This window comes from Diospyros lotus, chromosome 4 (genome assembly GCF_014633365.1).
Source record: "Diospyros lotus cultivar Yz01 chromosome 4, ASM1463336v1, whole genome shotgun sequence".
In the NCBI taxonomy this organism is placed as follows: Eukaryota; Viridiplantae; Streptophyta; class Magnoliopsida; order Ericales; family Ebenaceae; genus Diospyros; species Diospyros lotus.
The window spans coordinates 3,136,442-3,158,157 of record NC_068341.1 but is presented as its reverse complement, the minus strand read 5'-3'; the positions used below and the strand labels follow the sequence as shown (position 1 = coordinate 3,158,157).

At 38.4% G+C, this 21,716-nt stretch overlaps 3 protein-coding genes and 1 pseudogene across 4 annotated transcripts; 1 reads left to right on the top strand and 3 right to left on the bottom strand.

The window, feature by feature from the left end:
• Positions 1–1,047: 1,047 nt before the first annotated feature.
• LOC127800088 (2-methyl-6-phytyl-1,4-hydroquinone methyltransferase, chloroplastic-like) lies at positions 1,048–6,775 on the bottom strand. The gene is made up of 3 exons (XM_052334509.1): positions 6,036–6,775; positions 4,146–4,452; positions 1,048–1,479 (listed from the first exon to the last, which is right to left on the bottom strand). Exons 1-3 carry the CDS (start codon positions 6,590–6,592, stop codon positions 1,324–1,326), a joined length of 1,020 nt encoding a protein of 339 aa, XP_052190469.1. The 5' UTR covers positions 6,593–6,775; the 3' UTR covers positions 1,048–1,323.
• A 545-nt stretch (positions 6,776–7,320) lies between these two features.
• Positions 7,321–12,278, bottom strand: LOC127800087 (uncharacterized). The gene is made up of 4 exons (XM_052334508.1): positions 11,610–12,278; positions 9,478–10,136; positions 8,434–8,624; positions 7,321–7,880 (listed from the first exon to the last, which is right to left on the bottom strand). Exons 1-4 carry the CDS (start codon positions 12,133–12,135, stop codon positions 7,505–7,507), a joined length of 1,752 nt encoding a protein of 583 aa, XP_052190468.1. The 5' UTR covers positions 12,136–12,278; the 3' UTR covers positions 7,321–7,504.
• A 2,147-nt stretch (positions 12,279–14,425) lies between these two features.
• On the top strand, positions 14,426–18,202 carry LOC127800085 (guanine nucleotide-binding protein subunit gamma 2-like). Of its 2 annotated transcripts, XM_052334506.1 has the most exons (4): positions 14,449–15,290; positions 17,575–17,627; positions 17,712–17,756; positions 17,848–18,202. In XM_052334506.1, the coding sequence occupies exons 1-4, from the start codon at positions 15,162–15,164 to the stop codon at positions 17,930–17,932; spliced, it is 312 nt and encodes a 103-aa protein (XP_052190466.1). In that variant the 5' UTR covers positions 14,449–15,161; the 3' UTR covers positions 17,933–18,202. The 2 variants fall into 2 exon arrangements, with proteins under 2 accessions (XP_052190467.1, XP_052190466.1); XM_052334507.1 differs by lacking the exon at positions 17,712–17,756 and having other exon boundaries at positions 14,426–15,290.
• A 169-nt stretch (positions 18,203–18,371) lies between these two features.
• On the bottom strand, positions 18,372–21,596 carry LOC127800084 (uncharacterized; annotated as a pseudogene).
• Between the last annotated feature and the right edge of the window lie 120 nt (positions 21,597–21,716).

The following is a 21,716-nucleotide window of genomic DNA, read 5'->3' as shown; positions in this document are numbered from 1 at the left end:
CAAACGCGGTTTTCCTATCCCCAAACTGACTCTACTCAGCTCCAACTCCAAGATTTATATATACATATTATATATATATATATTTGCATTTGCTACCACTTCTAAATTAGTTGCATCTGCACTGCACATCTCCAAGTCCCAAGTATCTATCTTTTGAAACTCAGAGCTAGCAGAGGTACGCAATCTATGGGGCTGGAGGAGCAAAGAGTTCATAAAATTTAAATATTTTAGAAGAACAAGTTATTTTTTACTAAATTAAAATATATAAAGTGTGTTGTGACGCTTATGGCTCGGATTTTCAATTTAAAAGAAGAAAATTGGGAGAGCTGGGTGCCTGGGTCCAAGGCCTCAGGCTCACAAGTATCATAGAGGATCAAGATATATATTGTCTAGGCACTAATCATAGAGACATGCATCAACTAAAAACTATTAACAATGCTATTGGGCTCCCTTATCTGGTAGGTGTGCTTCCCTTGTGGATAATGAGTGATGGATGGGTGAACCAAAATTGCTTAGTCAAAATCACACCTTTTCCGGCTTGTAGAGCTGTGAACTAGAACGGCAATGATTTTGTTCATACAGGCAATCAGAGACACAGAGAAATAAACAATGAAGATTTGGAGATGTGGGACGTGGACTTAATTGTATTTTTGGACATGCATGCTATGCTTGGGTTCTCTCTGTCTTGCTAACAATTGGGTTTCACGGGTTGCATTTCCTGACTGGTTTTCTTCATGGAGTGGACCCATTTGAGGCAAAATCGCCCAGTCGGTGACCAATCAAATGCTGACCAATTTGCAAGAAGATATACACAGCTGGAAATCTTTTACTTCTTTTAGCTGCCCTCATCTTCTCCAACTAGCCCTCTACTTGTTGCCCTCTGTTCTTTTGACTTAAGGAAAAAGTGACCTAACTTGGGTGATTGGAACAAGTTTTGGTGGTTGAACTTGAAGTACTTAGCTTCTGAGGCCACAATTTCATCATTAGGGTCAGATAGGAATAGGCCATTCCTATCTTTTACCAGTAAGAAGTCTCAACAAATCATCATAAGATCACTGGAAAGAGTTTATCCCATTCAGGAAACGCAAATGCTTATAGAGAGATGCTGGTGATAACATTCAGGAAAGCATCTACTTTTGTACAAACATTTGAGTCTTAAAACCATTTCTAGCAGGCATTTTCTACAAGCTTGTCAATCTACTTGGATAAAAGCTTACTTGGGGAGCTAGAGAACACCAGCTTGCTTTTACAAGCACGAAGATCTGAGTCCAGTAAAGATAGCACGAAATTGCGGTAACCATGGCTTCTCCAAATCTCTTGTCCTCAGATAGGCATATCCTTTGGGACAATTTGATCCTTGAGCCACATGTAGATAGGCACTAGCACAAAGTAGGTTGCTGCCGTTGCGCCAAGAATGAACCGCAACAGAAACATAAATGGATTCACAGGCTTACTCACATCCTCTGCCTTCGGACCAAGCTGCAAGAATACAAGTTTCAGAAAATAATCCCACAAGGGAAAACAAAAATTAGGAAATGAAGGTAAGGAATCTAGCTAAATGTTAAGCCAAAAAAGAAAAGACAAAAATCCTTGATAATCCGCTTTCACCCACATAGTGGGATAAAAGCTGGATATGTTGTTGTTGTTGTTTAATCCGCTTTCACCCTTCTTTATCCCACAATTTCCCCATAGATTAGAAAACTGGGGAATCTGTGAAACCGTACAATGTGCATACTTCTGGCATCATTCATTAAGTTTTATGGACAAGGACCGTAAACTAGTAGAATTGAGTATAAGCTAGGGGAAGCTTCATTACACTTTTAATTCACGATAAATTAGAAGAACCTTCAGATTAGCCAACTGCCAGGAACTATAGCAGTTTATTGCTATTTAAACCCAATAAACACAGACTGAAGAAGAAAAAAATGAATTACCATTTACTCAACTACCACGAACTATCCAGCAATGTGCATCTTTATGGAGCTTAAAGAAAATATGAGAAATATCACGTTCCTCCCCAGCACAAACTCTATATGCTATTCAGACCTCTTTAGGCCAAAATAAAGTGGAACTTGTGCTGTAAGAGAAACACCATTCACATGTTATTGCAATTTCCATGGTTTTGGGAATCAACAGTTGTCTAAAATACATTTTTTGTTCCATGACCAAAAGATAATGGTAATAAGATTTGGCTATTTTATTTAGTTGAAAGGCTAGAAAACCCCAGACAGTGGGATAAAAGCCTAGTATGTTTAATTTTGTTGAGAAGGCATTATGTATCAGTCTCATGAACCCAAATCTTCACTGACCATCTCAATCTCAACCACCTGGCTGCCATGGGTATCATCTTCAGTGGATAGTCAGAGAAGAAAAGGTACGGTTGTGTCAGACATCATGATACCTTTAGCTAGGAACACTGATTTCAGGCTATAGGTTCAAATCTTTTATTATGTATTTGGTTGTAAATTATGTTTGTACTCAGCAATCTCTTCACATGAGATGAGATGAGACTGGGTAGCACAAGACAAAGGTCTTAAGATAGCTGAAAAATCCACCATAAAAGCCTTCTAAGAGCATCTCCCATGTATAACACCAAATTTGACACTATTTTGGTATCAAACAAGAATTTACACCAAATTTTTCAACACCAAATTTTTTTTCACTCTAATGTGCTCAACGCCAAATTGGTGCAAAAAGCATCTTCAAAGAATATTCTAGAAATAATTCTTTAATCAATATTAATTAATTTCTTTAATATAAAATATTATTATTAAAAATAATTAGTCACATTTTATAAAAAAATTAATAATTACTCATATTTTTTTTAATTTTTTTACGAAATATGTTATTCTAATTAATTTTTCAAGTAATTTTTTAATTAATTTTTTCCACCTAATTTTTATCAAACTAATTGTTTATCCACATAATTATTTATCCATCTCATAAAAGATCCAATGCTACGTGATGCTCTTCGAAGTGAACAAATGAGAATTTATGAAAAAAAGGGCCGTAAACAACAATTTCAAGGAGAAAGCGGATCATCAAATTCATTTGGCTAGTATTTTGGTGGCTATGGAGGAAATGAAGATAACCTTCCGGACTTTTAAATGGTAGTTTAGAATTAAGTATATCAAGTATTTTATTTTACAGCCATGTTGTTGTTTTTAACCTTTTTTCTATTTTCATCATGTATTTTTAATTTAAGTTAATGGGAATGTTATTGTTTTTTATTATATTATTGAGTTTTTGCATTAAGAATATTATCTTTCTATCAAGCCAAATTATATTTGTTAATATATATAAACAAAGTTAGTTCATTTTATATTAGCATGGTATTTATAATATATATTAAAAAATTTAAAATATATGCAATATTATACTCATTTTATAGATCTCAATAAAATATTTCCAACAATATATATTCTTTATAACAATTTAATTTGTATTTCTAATTATTAATCAAAATATACAAATATAATAAAAATAATAAAGGATATAAAGGGAAAAATTTGTTTTGGAGTTATATCAAGAGGGATAAAATTGGAAATAAAACAAAAAAGCAAATTTGGTGTTGAAATTTGGTGTTGATATTTACTCAACACCAAATTTGCTGATTGAAATTTGTGCCCAACACCAATATGGCATATTCATTGGAGCAACATTTGACACCAAATTGGTGTATTCATTGGAGATGCTCTTAGACACATGGTTTTATGCATTTGAGCCTTTCAATATGACTAGGGTTGCCATCTTCATATAAACATAATCACCATAAAAATCAAATAAAGAGTTTTCACTAGCAGGTGTTCCACCGAAAACTCATTTCTAATAAGATGTGCTCTTTAAGCCAGCCTGAAAGATTAACACACCAAAAACCCTAAAAGATTAACATGCCAAAAACTAAGTCTTTGTTTGACGGAACTTCTAAATGCCAATCTCTGAATTGAAAGATTTCACCATTCAACCAGATGTAAATGACAATTTTCAATTTTACACCATTTTAACCATGTCAATACTATATTCAGATAGTAAACAAATCACTAAATGTTATCAATAACCAAGAAATGTCAATCCAATAGTAAAACCACAAAAGTCAATAATAAAGAGAGTTTCCAAATACAAGTTCCTGGGTAAAAAAATATTACCTGCAGTGGGGAGTCCCCTGATAATGGCTTCACACCTGTCACAGAGCAGCCCATGATCAAGCCATGCCGGCGAACGCCACGATACCATTGTGGACCAATCCTTTTCAGTTGAACATCTTTGAAACCAGCCTTTTGAAACCACTCAATGTACTCTTCCTCTTTTGGAAAAAGCATCCACACATCAGAGAAAAAACGAGACAACCAAAAGGTTGGGTACACAGGACCAATTAAGCAGGCTTTTCCTCCAATCTTAAGTACTCTGTATGCTTCCTTGATGCCACGCTGGGGATCTGGCCAGTACTCAATACTGGACAAGACAGTCATATACATTAGAAGAACCTATGACCAAAAAAGAAGCATGCACCTGTTTCTCTCTCTTTATAGCCTGAACTAAAGATCACTGTGTCTTTGCTTGATATGGTGGAAAAGCAAATCTACCATACCAATTCATAAATCATGCAAGCTACTTACATTGAAATTGCAAGACATTAGGTAGTTATTCCAAAATTATGTGATAGAAGCTGGATGCAGCTGTTGAAATCGTCATGAAGAAAATTGGTGGTGGCAAAGGAGGGCTTACAAGATGGAAAGATGGGAGAAAACATAATAGTATTGGAGTCTATATATTATTTACATAGTAAGTATGTACCAGAATATGTATCTTACCGGGCACTTTGATATTATTGCCGGTTCATCTCCTAACTTCAGTTTTAGGGATAATCAGTGATCTATATGTTTGTTATGAACCATAATCCAAAAGCACATTAATCAGCTTACAGCAAAATTCTATGTATAAATCAAATAAAGAAGGTATTATAGGGCTCATCTAAGAGGCACACGTGGGGAAATAGACATGTACACACAGTCATGGATGTGGCTGGGATACAACCATTTGGAATAAATAAGGACACAGAACCAGCATGAATCGCATGATACAACAACAATCACAAACTTTAATCATACTAGGTAGGGCTGGCAACATGAACTCTAGATCTTCAACCATCTTTACCCAGGGCCATATCCTCTATAAGGCCATTATAATATCATGTCTAGGGATTAACCACCAAACAAAGAACATAGATATATACTCTATACATTTTTCTTTTGTATAACGGGGGTGACCACTGGTAGCAAGGGTAAGGTTGCTCCTTTGTGAGGAAGGTTACAGGTTCGAGTTCTGAAGACAGTCTCTTGCATAAACAAAACAAGGGGAAAGCTGTATACGAAATATGACCTTCCCTTGACCCTCACAAGCAAGGAGCCTTGGGCACTAAAAACGTCCTTTACATATATATATATCAAAAAGCAACCAAAAATATTGATCAAATAAGCATACTTCAATCAATATATAACTCAAATATCACATCAACATAAAAAAGTAAAAGTATGTTCATCAAATTATACCATCATACCACCTAAGTTGTAAAAATCTTTAACTCCAGTAAAAAATGACGCATCAAAAACGAAAATAGCAAATCAAAAACACGAATAATAGCAATAGATATCCAATGTGAAATAGAAGAAAGAAACCCACATAAAAAAGAAGAATAACTTTTCAAACTTTCAAGTCTCAATTAGACTAAATTTCATCTGAATTATCAATGGATATGCCAAGTGGCATGCTTGACACATAGTTTACATTTTCGACAGCTTATCATCATAGGCCATACCAACCAGTATATTGACACATCAGAGTATGTTTATGCTATACATATGGACGTGGATTGAGGATCAAGAACATACACACAAAATTAGAAAAAGTAGTATGCTGTTCTGTGACTGAAAGGTCACGGGTTCGAATTGCAAAAATAGCCTCTTTGAAAATAATAATGATAATAAAGAGAAGGTTTCGTCCTAAGCATACAAAAACAAGGAATCTAGGAAGATTACCTCCCAGCAGAGATATATCTATCAGCATAATCAGTTGGAAAAGGAAGATCCTCTGCATCACCCTCCATTATAGTGCACTCTTTCAGAGCCTCCTTCTGTTTGGCCTTGGCAAGCTGATGAGGCGACTGATCAAGAATTGTCACGTTCTTAGCATCAACATGCTTTACTATGCCGAGAGTGGTGAAGCCAGTGCCCCCACCCACATCCACCACCCTCAAATTCCGATCAAAAAGATCAGCCGGCTCCAGCGCCTCATCCCGCATATCTTCCGTCCAATGCCCAGGGTTTATCACATGATCATAGACTATGGACAAAAACCTGTAGAACCAGAACGCCTCTTTCTTGTGCTGGATGAACCTGGGCTGAGAAGCGGGCCTCGAGGCAGATAAACTGCATTTGGGTGCCAACGATTTGAAATTCGAACTCCTATGGTAGGAGAATGGAACCCTACTGGGAAAGGACTTGCCATGGACATCGGAGCCAAGAAAAGATGACCCGGTTGGGGAAATGGCAACTGCAAGTTTGAGTTCGGCTCCGCTCAGCACTGAAGAAGCCATGGAAGAGGAAACCCACTCGAGATTTCGAAAGCTGGCTAGTGTATTAAAGCTGGCTAGTGAGAGTGAGAAGTGAAAAGTGAGAAGTGAGAAGAGGCTTCCCAAATTGATTAAAGCGGAAAGGGTCCTGCTACCACATATTGGGGTTACTGTGGAGATTGAGCAAACCCTTTGAAAGTTGACCCGCTGTAGGGATTGCAATAGATATCGTAAATATTGAGGGTATTTATTAAAATTTTATTTTAATAAAAAATGTAAATATTAAGAAATATTTATAAAAAGAATATAAATAAAATACTTAAAATATTCATTGACGGAGATATGATCATGATGCTTTACCATTACCCTATCCTACCATACTATGATATAGTTATATATATCATTTTATTTTATTTTTGCATATATTATAATATTATCTAAAAAAAACAGTGGGGCAGATGAAGATAGAAGTTCCTCTTTCCTTGTACTCCATGCAAAGCTACGTTCATTCCAACACGAAAATCCTTTTGACATAGTCAATGATGGTTGTATTTAACCTATCGGGTAGTAATTTAGAGTTAGTATAATTTCGCCATCTAATGAAATGACAGCCCTCCTAATCGACTTTATTATCATATACTAATCACTGCTGCTCCTAATCCCTGAATTATCGGCTCTGTGATACAATCAAGTAGATAAGATGCTTCTTCTTGGCTCTGCCTTAGAATTTCATCTTCCAAACCACTTGAAAGTGCGAAGAAATAGACAACTTTTATTGCATGAAACTGTTGATGTTCAATGATACAGCTGTGATTGAGAAAATAAATACAGCAGGTATAAACTTTGGTTTAATTTACTCGTATTGCAACGGCTGGCTAGAAAAAGATTTCATTTGCTCTATTATAGTGTCAGAACTGAAACAAGATCAATGTCTCATCATGACCAGTCAGATGGTTTTCGAACCTCACGAAGCTGGACTGAGTTGTCAAAACAATGCTGAAAACCGAAGTGTGGATACCTCTCGTACCATGTTTCTTGCTGCACATGAGTGTCCCAATGCTCGCCACAGCTGCTCTTGCCATACTTGTGCACCCATCCAGAACCATTGTGGCCCTCCCCCCAAGTGCGATTCCATCGTTCTCCAAACTTACCTTGCCACCATGTCTCCCCCTGCTTGACTCCATCACCATTCGAATCAAAGTGCTCGTCCCATTTGTCACCCCATTTTGTCCAGCCATCACCCTCTGAACGTTCGGCCCATTTGTCAGTATATTTCACACTGCTACCCTTCCCATCGTACTTCTCACCCCACCTGCCAAAAAGAACTAAATGTGAGCATTCTTATTATGAGAGATGCAAAATTTTGGATTGTTGTTGGGTGGAAGAACAACAAACTTTGTAGCGAGTACATTTATCTGATGTGATAGTGAAGTACTAATGATGATTACATAAAAAACGTCAATAAGGGGTGTCATGCTAAGTATGTTTAATTTACAATGTCCCGGTACTGATAATTCGAACAGGATTAATGGCACCATTAAATATCAATAAGATGTGCGACACAAAATAAGAATGATTTTTCAGTTGTCAGCATAGCCATCTCTCAGAAAATGACAGAATTATAGGATTGTGCTTTGCTAAAATTATGCAGATAAGACATGCATCAATGAAGATTGTGCTTTGCTAAAATGACAGAAATATAGAATTATAGGATTGTGCTTTGCTTACTTCATGCGACAGAGAGCAGTTTTATGAGTCATACTTACAGAATGAAGACTAATTTGGATAGTCATCAGAACCATATCCAATGAGCAAAGAATCAGGACTCAAATATTAATCTGATTCGAAAACAATAGATTCAATACCTTTCATGCCAAACATGAGCATGACCAGCCTCAAGCTGTGTGCTAGGATCAATGCTACACCACTTATGAGCCCATTTCTCTGCTTGGCCGGAGGCATCATAGCGTTCCCACCATTTCTCCTGCCACTCATCGCCTTTGCCATTCCTTCCCCACTTGTCCGCTGTTTTCTCCATATGCACAAGTCCATGATCCTACAAGAGAAAAGCAATTACAATAAGAATCTAATAGATGTATTGAGCCATACAACATGTGCCAAATGAGTTATTTGATTTCTCCATTTTTAAGCAGTAAGGAGGGTTCCAGAGGTGATCTAGACCATTATTAACCCAGGTAAAGGATATAGATAAATTAATACTATCCCTCCAGCTGGAGGAAAAACTACACTAATATCCATCTAATAGAAAGTGATTCAAGACAAGCAGACAGTTACATAACCGGCCACCTCCTACAGACGCATTAAGGTAGGAATTAAATTGCATACAGCAAGGACGACCCAAGTAAATGTAAAGGAAACGATTTTTAGCAGTACCATTTATTTGCTTTTTCAAATGTAAAGGAAATGATGGAAAATGCCTCTTTCACTGCATGCTGATAAGGATCTTATCAATATATCTTTTTGTGTGTGTGTGTGTGTGTGTTGGCTGCTAAATTGTGCTGTTTGAAAAAATTACAGCAGCACAACAAAAATGTCACAGTCCTATCTCACATCAGTAGTCTATTAGAAATGTCTTGGGTACATTACTTGGTTTCATGAACCCAATAATCACCTTCACATAACACTTTTGGGTGAGGATACAAAGTGTTAAACAAAACATCAAATTCAGAAATCAACTCATATGAATATAAGATTGTGGCCAAAAAATCCCTTCAAAATTCACATGTAGTGTAATTGTTGGCCTCACCATCCCATGGGAGTTTGGGGGAAGGAGTGCAGGTTGGAGAGCAAGTACTCTTCAAGGCTACTTCCAAACTCAAACCATGAAAAGGGAAAAGGAAGAAGGGGGAGGGGGGCATTTACTGTTCAACTTTATAACGCAGACTGACCTGCCACATTGACTCTTTCCAAAACTCACGCCAAACATTTCCAACAGCATCGCGTCCTGATTTCTCTGAACCAAGCTCCTTATAGCCAAATTGGTCGGCTGCCTCCCAGTACTTCTCTTCCCACTCAAGGGCCTTGTCACCGGTGACCCCCCTGGTCAGTGTCCACCGGCAAACAACACCATCAGGCCTTTGTTCAACTTTGGTTTCCTTCCACCACCTTGATCCATCAGGATTGACTCCTTGTGTTGACGTCTCACTCCCTGTTTTAAGCGCATCAGCTGCTTCTGCTGCATGAGCTGAAAATTGAATGTCAGCAATACGTTTCCCTTCTGCATTCTCCAGCTCTTGACCGAAAGTAGAAGCATCCAATTTCTCAACCTCCATTAGTGACTGAAGAGGTGGAAGGGGAGGGTAGTGTTTGCTTTCAGAAAGTTTACTCTCAAGGGGGATGGCAAGAAAGTCTACAGATTGCTCCTTCTCAATCACAGGGTTCACATTAATAGGATATTGATACGTTTGTCTGGCCAACGTCCTGTGACTTTCATCATCAAATTTTGAATCACTTTCTGCAGGAGGTGTCCAGGACCAAAAATCCGGACCTGGTGTGCCATTTTCAACACCAGTTGACTGAGAACTGATCAAGCTCTCATTCTGTGCTTCTGCCAAATTCAAAACATAACAAGCTCGTAATTTTCAAAATCTCAGAATAAAAACCAATAACTGATGGAAAAAAGAAACTAAATGGCATGAGGGACACAGTATTTAAATTTACACACTCTCAGGCACAATCTGTGGGAATGCTTCTTCCATTTGCCAGTACACAAATAAGAACTTTTAAAGAATAATTAAAAGTAAATAGTGGAACTAAAGTTGTGAAAGAAAATAATAAAAAATTTTAAGTTCTGGAATGATTTTCTTTTTACAACCAAATGCCTCAATTAACCAGTTCAAAACGGATTGATTTATGATTTCGGGAATGAAAACTGTTGGGTTTTTGCATGGAGGATTATTTCTAGAAGTTGAAGAAAAGAATCTGTTAGAGTGAAGATGTTTGTACCGACTGTTTTTATTCTAAGTTAGATTAGTTAACTTAGTTATTTTATTATGAGGGATATGTTAGTCTTTTGTATAGGCTAAGTTGTTAACCTTGTAATTACCGCCTCCCTATAGTTTATAAATAGGAGGCGAGAGGCTCAAGTCGAACATAACATCAAATCATTCTATTATTCTCTGAATGCGAGTGATACTGCCGAGAGAGAGAAAGAAAGGCTTAGAGGGAAAGTTTGTCCTTGTATTCTCTTGTGTGAGCAGTGAACTTGTGTGAGGGAGAGAAAGAAGGTTCTTGTATCTTGTTTCAAGCGTTTCTAGTGGATTTATCTCTCAGAGAGAAGGCTGGATGTAGGATTGCGCTTTGCAGTCCGAACCAGGATAATTCTGTGATTCTTGTTGGTTTGATTGATCTGTCTCTTTCATTTCTTTACTGTTTTCATTTCTTGTTATCTATATTCTGTTGTTGGTTTGATTTCCGGGTGAGAAGTGAAGAGAGATTGGCAAACCTAAGTCTTGAATCGGTTTCTAAGAGCTCCTAATCATAACAAAAACTTCTTATTAAATACAGGATCCATTGTATTTTTACAACCAGACCCCCATATTAACCAGTTCAAAATTGATCAATTCACGATTCTGCAAACCAGCAGATGACTTCTTATGAAAAACAGGAAGCTGGTGAATAATAACTAGTATTAACAACATAGTATAATACCATGCAACAAGTAGCTTCCGCTCTCAACATTTCATAAAGAAAAGGGGAAAAACAAGATCAGCTGCAATGCGATCATCTAGGTACGGCCAAGGTAGCGAAGAAATCATTCAACATAAGAGGGGATCAAAGGCATCAATTTCACTGTCAAAAATCATCTTAGAAATAATGGGAAAGTAGATTTACAGCCACCCAAAAAACATGGAACACCATAGAATTTCCGATAATAATTAAAACTAATTCTTGTCGTAGATGACTTGATGTTGATAATTAAAACTGAAAAAAGACTTCTGAAATAATCCAGAAGCTTTACTTAATTGACAATGCGGAAAACTCAGCCAAATAAGCAAAAATTTTCAAAGTTTTGAGATACCTCTTTGCTGAGAATGGATGTGTCCACCAAACTCAGCCCCCAAACTAGCACCATCAGAAACCTCATTGGGCGGTGACAAACTCTCCTTCATAACGGCGCGGGCGGCGGCAATCGCAGCGGCGGCCCGATCGATCACCTGCATTCTCTGAACTCTGTCCCGTTCCTCCGTAGGAACTTCCAGTATCTTCTCGAACTCCTTGCTCTTCCTCTCCAAGACCTCCGGACTCTCACCTTCCCAACCATCAACGTTACCGTCAACTCCGGCCGACTTGTCGGCGAGTCTTTGGAACTCGGCAACCTTCCTCTCCTGCTCCACCACCTTCTTCCACATGCTAAGGTACGAATCGCCGCCATTCGAAGCCCTAATTCTCCAGCTCTGTTGTCTCCCTCCGGGTCTGCCCTTCACTCTCGGTCCCGAGTAGGTCGACAGTTCAACGATGGATATGCCGGAGAACTTGGAGCTTTGACGACACATTACAGCGGCGCGCGGGGTTGCGCGTGGACAAGCACCGATGTTCGACGCCATTTCCTGGAGCTGAGAAGCGCAGAGGAGTGGAGCCGATTGGAGGCCGAATTGGCGGTGGATTTGAAGGCATAGAAGAAAGTGCCCGTGAATCGTGATTGCTACGGAGATTCGAAGCGTGGAATTTCATTTTCGTTAACTTTAATTAATACTGCTCTTTTAATTTCTTTTGATTTGAAGATCTCAAAACCCATCCATGAATGAATGGAAGCCATTTTTTTTTAAAATGAAGAATAATAAATATTATTATTCATTTCACTTACTTAACATTATAATATTAATTAATTAATAGGAACTACAACCAGGAAGAGAGTAATATTTTCTCCAAATATTTATCATCAAATCAAATGATGTATTACTAATAATTATTATGTGATTTAAAGGTTTACATAATATTTTTCATTCTTTTCTGAAAAGTAAAAGTTATTTTCTTGGATTCGAAGGAAGTTGGTGATGCTTCTGCTCCCCCTTTAGAGGACATCGTGCTGGAGCCGGATTAACAGATACACGTGGCTGTTTTTCAAAAATAATGAAAATATATGGTTTAACACGTGGCTGCTAATGGTGAAGGCCCATCAAAAAGATGGTGGCTTACGTGGCATTTTGTTATTGGAGGTTGGTTGCCTGATAAGGTGCTGGGATGATGATCGCCAAAACAAAATCTCCTGCGGCCAGTCCCGCGTTGCGTTTGGGATTAAAGCATCAGAATATTTGAAGGATCGTGAGTTAAAATTTTCAAAATATATCTTAATTCATTGAGTTTGATAACTCAAAGTCAAAGGAATAACTGTTAAAATTAAGATTAGACGGATAATGTGATTCCACAAGTGTTCACCCAAAGCTACGGTGGATGTAAATTGCGTTTTGTAAGGGGAAATGCTGGAGATTTGAAGCAAAGCAAAGAACCAGCTCAAGAAATTTGCACTATTAGTATTTATGACCTCAAAACCCAATCAGTTTCTCATCCATGGATTAAGAAAGAAATAAAATGACATAAAGCACATGAAATACAGAGCACACTACTGGCCAGCCTAGAAAACAAATGATCCAAAACAACTGGAGGAAGGTGGCGGAAAATCAGGCTGCGTTGGGTGCGGGGGCCCCACCTCCGGCGGCTTCGGAGGCATTATCTCCCGTGCACCCGGCGGAGGCAAGGGCTCATCCGGCCGTGGTGGCGACGGCATCGGCGGCCTAGGAGCCTCGGGTTTAGGCGGCGACGGCGTTGGCGGCCCGGGAAAGTCCGGATTCAGCCCGGGATACAGCGGGGGCGGGTTAGCCGCCCTCTTTTCAGGGGGAATCGGGTCGAAGTCTGGAACGTTCGGAGGCCGGGGCACCTCCGGTGGCAAGTCGGGCGGCCGAGAGAACTCCGGCGGGGTACTCGACGCCGACTGGCCGGAAATCGAGATGGGTTTTGGCTGTGGGGATGGGTTGAGGGAGTGGAAGATTGAGAAGGCTTTGGTAGTGGAATTTGAAGCACGTGGCGGTGGAAATGGGATTGATTTCTTCATGTTCGTGAGATTGAATGAGACAGCCGAGAAACTGGACATTTTGCCCTGCGTAATGAAATGGGACTCTTTGCGGTTGAACCATGAGTTGCGTGTTTGGACTTCAGTATGAATCACAAGCAAAGAAGAAGAAGATGGTCCGGGCAATTGACACGTATGTATCTATGTAGCGACACGTGTACGCCATGGTACAGAATACCAACTTCCGAATATATACTTTTATAATATAATCCTAAAAGAAAGAAACTTCTCAATACATGCGAAAATTCTACACCCAAAGCAATAATAAATCATCATCATCATCATCATATATAACAACAATTTTACAGATACGAGTATTTAAAAATACAAAAATATTATGTATTTATCATAAAATCATCACAATTTCATAGCACCTGGTCATCAGAAACGACGTCGAAGACTGCAATCACAAATCAGACCACCCTTTCTGGGTGTGGGAGTAAAGAACGGTCTCGTTTGACTGGAATCCTTGAGTTGAATCCAACGTAAATATATTTTATATATTAAAAATCGTATCTATATGAAGATAAAAATTAATAAAAAATTAAAATTGGGATTTTTTTTTACTAAGGCCAGCTCATCGCGCGTGCAGGATGATGGAGACGAAAGGCGACGTGCCACCTGATGAGTGGATCCCCAAGTAACAAGCACCAGTTCCCCGTCAGGGACTTGCCCAACCGCCAGCATCGCCGCGTATTCCCACGCCATGGTGCAACAAATTAAATTGCAATTCGCAAGCTACATTCTTAACCTTAGATATAACCTAACCCAGGTCACAGGCCATACCCAACTAAATACTATTATTCAAAAAATAGATAGAATATAAGCTTGGTGTTCTTTGCTTTTGAAGTCATGCTCATGCTGTCAGTTTAAAAACTGGTTTTATTGTCAATTTTCTTTACCCTTCAACAGTTGACAGATTTTGAGCCAAATGATTTGGGATAGTTCCAGCCTCTGCCACTGCCACGCTCCAAAGGAGGGGGGTGTTTGGTTTTCAGGGTAGAAAAGAGGAGTGGAATAAAAGTTGGGAACCAGAAACAAGGAGGAGAGAGAGAGGGAGAGACAAAAAATTGACTCGCAAAAATGAAAGAAAAAAAACACCACCTTTCAATACAAAAACAATCCAATCCCCTCAAAAAGCCTCCTTTGTATTGTCCCAATTCGTGCTCCTCAAATCAGAAGTTTCAAAAACTGGCAGAAACAAACCCGAGGCCCAAATCCAAAAGAAACTGAGTTGAGAACCCTTCTGACCTTTCCTCTTTCTCCATTACTCGTTTCAGCTGTGGTTAGATCCATGGCCTAGAGCTTGATACCATGCCACTCTTATAGCATAAGCACCACAGAAAGAAAAAAAGAAAAAAAAGTCCAATCTGGGAATGGAGATTGAAGAGTCCATAAGTACTTGATTCTTTCAAGTTTTGTTCTTCACTGTTGCAAGCATCTCTGTTCAAATATATATATATATAGACAGAGAGAGAGAGAGAGAGAGAGAGAGAGAGAAATATGCAATCTGAATCGGCCGATCATCAGGGGAGCGAGCAAGCTCGATCGGCGGCGGCGGCGGATACTCGAGGGAAGCATCGAATTTCGGCGGAATTGAAGCGGCTCGAGCAGGAGGCTAGGTTCTTGGAGGTCACTTCTCTTTGCTACTTTCATGGGTTCTTGAAGTTGTTTAAATTTGTTCTTTCCATTTCTTTGTTGGGTGTCTGGTTAGTCGACTTCTTGATCGATTGTGGAGGAAAAGTTGGAATCTTGATCTGGGTAGCGCATTTTCTGTGATTTTCGAGTTGCCTTGCTTTCTGAATGTCTTGCAATTCTTTCTGAACCTAGGAGAAATGAACTGATTGTTTGTATAAAATTGGTCAATTGCGGCTTTATGTGATGGTGATTATAGTCAACATCATAAGTATATTTCACCCTACTGAAGAGCAAACGATGAATGGTTTGAGTAAATGATGGCAATTATGTACTTATAAAAAAAGGAAAAAAAAATCTATTACTTGAAAAACTAACCCTCTGATGTGGACAAGGATTTTCAACGGAAAAGGAAATTGAAAAGAAAAGAAAAGAATTTATTTACCTGCTTTTTTGCGTACATAATCCCTGGTGCATAGGTATATTTATACTTCTTTGCCCCAAAAAATTCTAGTTCTAAACATAGTGTAAGTTATTGACCATGCTTCAAAGGGTAAAAATGAAAGGTTTAGTATGAGGAAGTTAGTGCAAATGAGACATGAGGCTGAGGACCCAATCTCGGACTGACTCATATGGCTACATTACCCTGACAAACTCTGTATAATGGCCTTTATCGGTTTAGACTAGTGTGTTAAAGTCCTTGATGGACAAAGGGTCTCTGTTTGATTAAATTGCTAATAAGTTCCTGAACCTTGTCAGGATTAGTGGATAAGAGTAATGTGGCTGCTTGTGCTAATGTTAGTCTTGGGGAAACGTCCCATGGTTGCTCCTTCAATGGTGTTCAGATCCAGTGGCACTTTGGTTGATAGGCTTCACTTATGTGAAAGAGATAATGAGCCTTATAGGAATCTCTGAAGGTTTCGACATCACATTATCTCAAAGTAACTCAGTAAACCTCCCCAAGATGTATGAACTTCCTTGATGGATTTCTGCAGAATTCAAGTATCCGTAAATATGAGAACTAGTATAGTAAATATCCAACCAGTAATGGAATCCTAGAGATCAGAAAGCAAACTGCTCTAGGAATTTGCAAAGACGGGTAATGAAAATAAAACTAGAACAACTTCAACCTCTACTAGAGAAGTGACTAGTTATTTGTATTATGTGGAACACAGCAATCAATCTTGTCAAGTTTCTGATCTTTTATGTGATCAATGTTCTATGACTAGGTAAGTTGGGGAGATGGCATAAATTGAAATAGCTTGGTTCAATTGTTGACATAGCTTGTTATGTGCTAGATGCAACCTTTCAGCTATTCCTTCTTTTCCCCCTTTTCCCTTTTTATTTTGGTGAGTAGGTATGGTTCATCTGATTTTTATACGCATAAAGTGGTTGCTTTCTGGTTGCCATCTAAGTTTGAATTTGCATTCTCAGGCCCAAGCAACAGTGCTTTCAATTATATTAAAAGAAAAGACAGTAAGAGTGCAATCAATGGTGCTTTCACCTGATCCTTATTGGTAATTTGCAAGTATATTGTTTGGAGTTTAAGATAATGACTGGATATTATGTGAGTGAAGTAGAAAAATTGTCACCCTAACTTGTTACCTAAGTTGTCCTGGCACGTATGCAACCATTTTGGCATACCTCAGTCTACCACAAGATTAGGTTAGACCAGTTTACATAGTGTTGGCATCAAGTTAAAATGAGCAACTCTAGCCCAGACTTCGTCAATGTTTTTATTGTCAGAACTGCACTGTCCTCTCTTTCAGGCTCAGTAGATTCCTATTTCTTCAATGCCTTCTCTTGCTTCTTTCTCATGGTCGTTGGACTTTAGGACGTAATACCTTGGCCCCTTTTCTATGACATACAAGATCATAATGGTCTTATGCCCCAGAGACCTGTGACTTTGCTCAGTCCAACCTTGGTTGTTGGGTCGATGAAAAGACTAGTCAGAAACTCATTTCTCTTATACCTTGTCAGCGCGGAAAGTTGGACTTAATATATAAGCGTAGAGCACTGAATTTCCTGCTAAAAAAGAGATTCTAGTAATTGTCTCATAAATTCTCTCTGAACAATCCTGAATTCATATGTTGGAAGATACTCCCCATAAATTTCCAGTTTTATTTTTGATCAAATCGTGTCCATGACTAAAGTGCTGCATCTGAGAGTATTCAGTCATCATCCATATGCTGTATTGTTTTACTGTTTAGACCAGTGCTATGATAATACGGTGTAGGTTTATCTGGTATGTGGTTCAATCTTAACTCGATTCTTGATACAGGAAGAGCTGGAAGAACTTGAAAAAATGGAGGCAACCTCAGCTGGATGCAAGGAGTAAGTACGGGAATGTATTCGAGTCATTAAATGATCTGTCTAGTGAAATGAATTTCCTTATTGAGTCTAATTCTTTGCCACCAGAATGCTGAGCAGTGTGGAACCAAAACCAGATCCATTACTTCCACTGTAATGCGTCCCCTCAACCCGCTGTCTGTATCTCTTTAAATTGCAGCCACTCAACGTCAGTGGAGCCTGAAAGCTTTGCTTGTTTTTGCAGTACAAGTGGCCCGACAAATCCTTCCTGGGATCGATGGTTTGAAGGACCCCAAGAATCACAGGGTTGCCGTTGCTCGATACTGTGACTTCCGGTTGACAGAGTGACTCCCATTAACAATGAGGCGTTGGTAGCTTAGAAACATGTCAAGTTTTAGAGCAATGCGTTGGCCGCGGCAAATCCCAATTGAATTGTTCTTGTGCGGGAAATTATAGTTCAACCCTGAGCCTTAGGAATTGTTAATGAGATACATTTCACGGTTTGCAGCAAATGCTTCTTCTTTTATTATCTACAACTGCTCTTCATTGTTTCATTGCCAATATGATGCTCCTTTTGTATATAAATGGTTTGATTCTAATTGCGTTAGCTTATGGTTATATTCCTGTGATTAGCTTCAACTGTACCAAAGGATTCTATTTCTATCAAAAACTGATATACAAAAAGCTACGGTAGGCAGAAGGGAGCAATTCTTTCTTGCAAGGGAAGTCAAGAAAGAATTAGATCACTTGGAAGCAAGAATATTACGGTTAGATGATACAAGACAGAATAATATGTTTAATCCTTCAAATTGAAATATTTTCCCCAGTTTTACATTGTCTAGCTTGGTGCTTTCACTATGACTCGCTGAGCAATCCACCCCAAACCATCCCTCGTCTGTGAGGGCACTGCAGGCTTGAATGTGCCAGTAATAGCATCCTTCAAGTCTTGTTTGTTTGCAAATACGAGTACAACAGCGCTTTGAAGGTCCTCGTGTGGAAGCAGCCTGAAGAGTTCGTCCTTCATTATCCCAATCTGGGCTCTATCAGTGCTGTCTATGACTACGATTACCGCATGAGTTCCTCAATAATTTGTAGCCCACGGTGTCCTGAGCCTTCCTTGTCCGCCAAGATCCCAGACCTGAGGAAGAGATCATTAGCAAACTAGTTAGATCAACTACAGGAATTATAGCGAGGGGGGGAAGGAATTCAGAAATCAAACCAAGATCACAAACTCCAAAACTCATTCTTATCTATCAGAAACAAACTTTCTTCTCCCTGGTTGAAGAGAAAATTAGAAGGAAACAACCAGAGTGCCGTTTCAGGTGCCACATGAATCAGTATCATTGAGCTTAATGAACGTGCGTTATTGTGAAGATTGAGTCATGAACCATTCCGTGAGTATCCAGCAGAAATGAGGCATTCGATTGGAATTTCACTACTCGGAACTTCACACGTCAGAACAACTTCCACTGAATTTGAGTGGGAAAAATGTGACAGCAAAGATCACTATTTCCATCAGCCATGAACAAAATAATCCCAAGAGTCAAGCAAATAAATGGAACACCAAAGATGTTTGTAGATATCGATAAAAGAGATGAGAAAACGACATGCCTTCCATTCTATTTATTTAAAAAAAAAAGTTTTATCATCTTAGTTTTCATTTTGTACAAGGGTGATTCCCGTTAAGATGATGAAGTTTTAGTTTTGGTCTCAAAACAAAAAATGATTTCCAAGTCATTTTAAAAAAAAAAAAGTATTTACTTAAAAAATATTTTACTTATAGTTTGCCATCTAAACACTAAAAAATAAGTAAAATCTTTTACTAAAAACATTTTACATCAAGATGAATCGAGCATGTATAATTTGAAGCAAATATGAATTATCAGTTCAACCACTCAATATCCATCCACAATTTGCCTTCCAGGGACAGACTAACATCAGAAAAGTTATCTAAATTGGTGGATCTAATGCACCCTGATAAAAGTCCCTCAAATATTCCAGAAGCAAAAAACCCCAATGCCCACGAAAGAGAAAGTGGAAACCTATGACAATGTAGTCCTATGATCACATAATTATACGGCCAACAAAATGACCTATTTTCAAGCTAAATTTTGTGATTAACCTGAATCCTTTTTGATTGCCACAGCTTAACCAAAAGTGTCTTTTACAGTTTAACTTGCTGCCTAGAAGGGTATACAACAGAGGGTATAACTGATTTAAACTAAAACAACTTATATGGATGTGACCCAAAGAGTCCTGTTTAAAGGTAGAAAGTTAAGGTGGCCCTAAATAATAAAAGCATAGCTTCATTGCTGAATGAATTTGCCCACCAATAAAGATCCACCAAAGTTGGAGAGACAAATACACAAGTAAAAAGCAATATTGCAATCGACAGTAAATGATAAATCCATTGCAATCTAGGAAGCATGGTCCTACCCACCTAGCGGGATTAAGCCTCACTAATGTTGTTGTTAGGAAGAATGATCCTATTTGCCATATTATCTCTCTTGAATATCTAATTTGACTTGTAGAATTGCAGTAACAGACAAACTGAAAGGATCACCATCCACAGATTACGAGGTTGGCATGTTCATATAACATCTTTACACTTCTCCTTTGATGTCAATCTCCTTCACTAAAGGCACAGTATACATGGTTTTATTTCTCTTCCTAACAGGTCTTAACTCACAATGCTACTCATTATGAACTCAACCAAGTATATATTACTCACTCAAAACAAGAGTACATAGAGTATACTGTATACATCCTCTTTTCCTGATAATACATCTGGAATAACATTATGTCATGAAAACAAAAAAGAAAGAAGATTGCTTCCCATTAGCTTCATTTACTACAGATGCTTGTGTGATAGTTCCAAATAGGTACAGTCATTACACAAAGAAACCATAACAGGCATGTCCCTCAGGGAAAATCTTCAGAGATCTACCACTAACTTCATACTGCATCTAGTCATCATTCTTATCATTTCTTATTACCAATCAGATATCCATCTTTGAGCACTCTATTTGTTAACTCAAACTCCTATACCTTGCTAATTACAACTTAAAGTTAGCTGCACACTAGTTTCTCAATCCAAACCATACCATAACAAAAATCAACCATGGAAATTGTTCGGCAATATGAAAATACACCATGTTGTGTGAATCAAAAATCCCCCCACCCTCTCCTTTCCTCTCTGGAAGGTGTGAGACAAAAGCTACTTATCCCATTATTTTGTAGCTAGCTATTTTCCTTAGGGAGCTATCTACTTAACTTAAGCTCCTCGACACGTAGTAAATCAAATCCACCAACTGCCTGACTAAAAAATGGGAGTTGCATAGTCAAACTTCCATGCAAATAAAATGTCACCTTAAATTTAGCATCACCTACACTGAACTTTGTCAATTCCCTAAAACTATAATTTAACAATAGATTTTTGCAATGCCGTGATGGGGTTTGGAATTCAAGATAAACCTTTGTTCTTTTGATACTATGACAACACAATCCACCCCCTTAGTCTTTAAGTTGGCATTTGGACGACCAAGTTTGCTGGAAAGTCATGGTAGCACCCAAAAACATAATCACGTCTTCCTTTTCTCTTGAGGAAGGAACCAAAACTGACGCACATGTCTAATAAATAAGAACAGGCTAATGCGTACGACTTTAACTCAAAAATAGAGAGAGCTACTACTTGCAAATAGATTCCGAGACACACTGAACAAGTCTAGTGTTAACCAATCAAGTCGAGTATTAGAATTTCCCAAAAGAACACACTTTCAATTCAAGAAACATTTTCTAGTTTTATGAAGATGAAAACAATGAAGAATCAATATAAAAACCTATTATTTCACACCTCAAAGGGCATATTCTTGTAAACAAGCCCTTCAACGTTGCCGCCAACTCTAGGATGCGTGCTGACAACCCGACAACGACAATCTTATACTCCTTGGCAGGGAATAACATGAGCCAGAATCTCGATATCAACGCTCCCATCCTTCACCTAAAATTACCGAAAAAATACGCAAAGTTCAGAAATCTAATTTCCTTTCAGTAGGACTGAGAGAACACTAATATCAAATTCAAACTTATACAGAGATATTCCGCAGTTCGATT

Coding starts and splice junctions, on each gene's coding strand:
- LOC127800087 (XM_052334508.1), bottom strand. CDS start 12,135: ATGGCGTCGAACATCGGTGCTTGTCCACGCGCAACCCCGCGCGCCGCT. Junction 10,137..11,609: donor CATCCATTCTCAGCAAAGAG/GTATCTCAAAAC, acceptor TGAATTTGGCAG/AAGCACAGAATGAGAGCTTG. Junction 7,881..8,433: donor GCTCATGTTTGGCATGAAAG/GTATTGAATCTA, acceptor TCTTTTTGGCAG/GTGGGGTGAGAAGTACGATG.
- LOC127800085 (XM_052334506.1), top strand. CDS start 15,162: ATGCAATCTGAATCGGCCGATCATCAGGGGAGCGAGCAAGCTCGATCG. Junction 17,628..17,711: donor ACCTCAGCTGGATGCAAGGA/GTAAGTACGGGA, acceptor CTTTGCCACCAG/AATGCTGAGCAGTGTGGAAC. Junction 17,757..17,847: donor CCAGATCCATTACTTCCACT/GTAATGCGTCCC, acceptor TTGTTTTTGCAG/TACAAGTGGCCCGACAAATC.
- LOC127800088 (XM_052334509.1), bottom strand. CDS start 6,592: ATGGCTTCTTCAGTGCTGAGCGGAGCCGAACTCAAACTTGCAGTTGCC. Junction 4,453..6,035: donor AGATATATCTCTGCTGGGAG/GTAATCTTCCTA, acceptor TGTCTTGTCCAG/TATTGAGTACTGGCCAGATC. Junction 1,480..4,145: donor CAGGGGACTCCCCACTGCAG/GTAATATTTTTT, acceptor GTATTCTTGCAG/CTTGGTCCGAAGGCAGAGGA.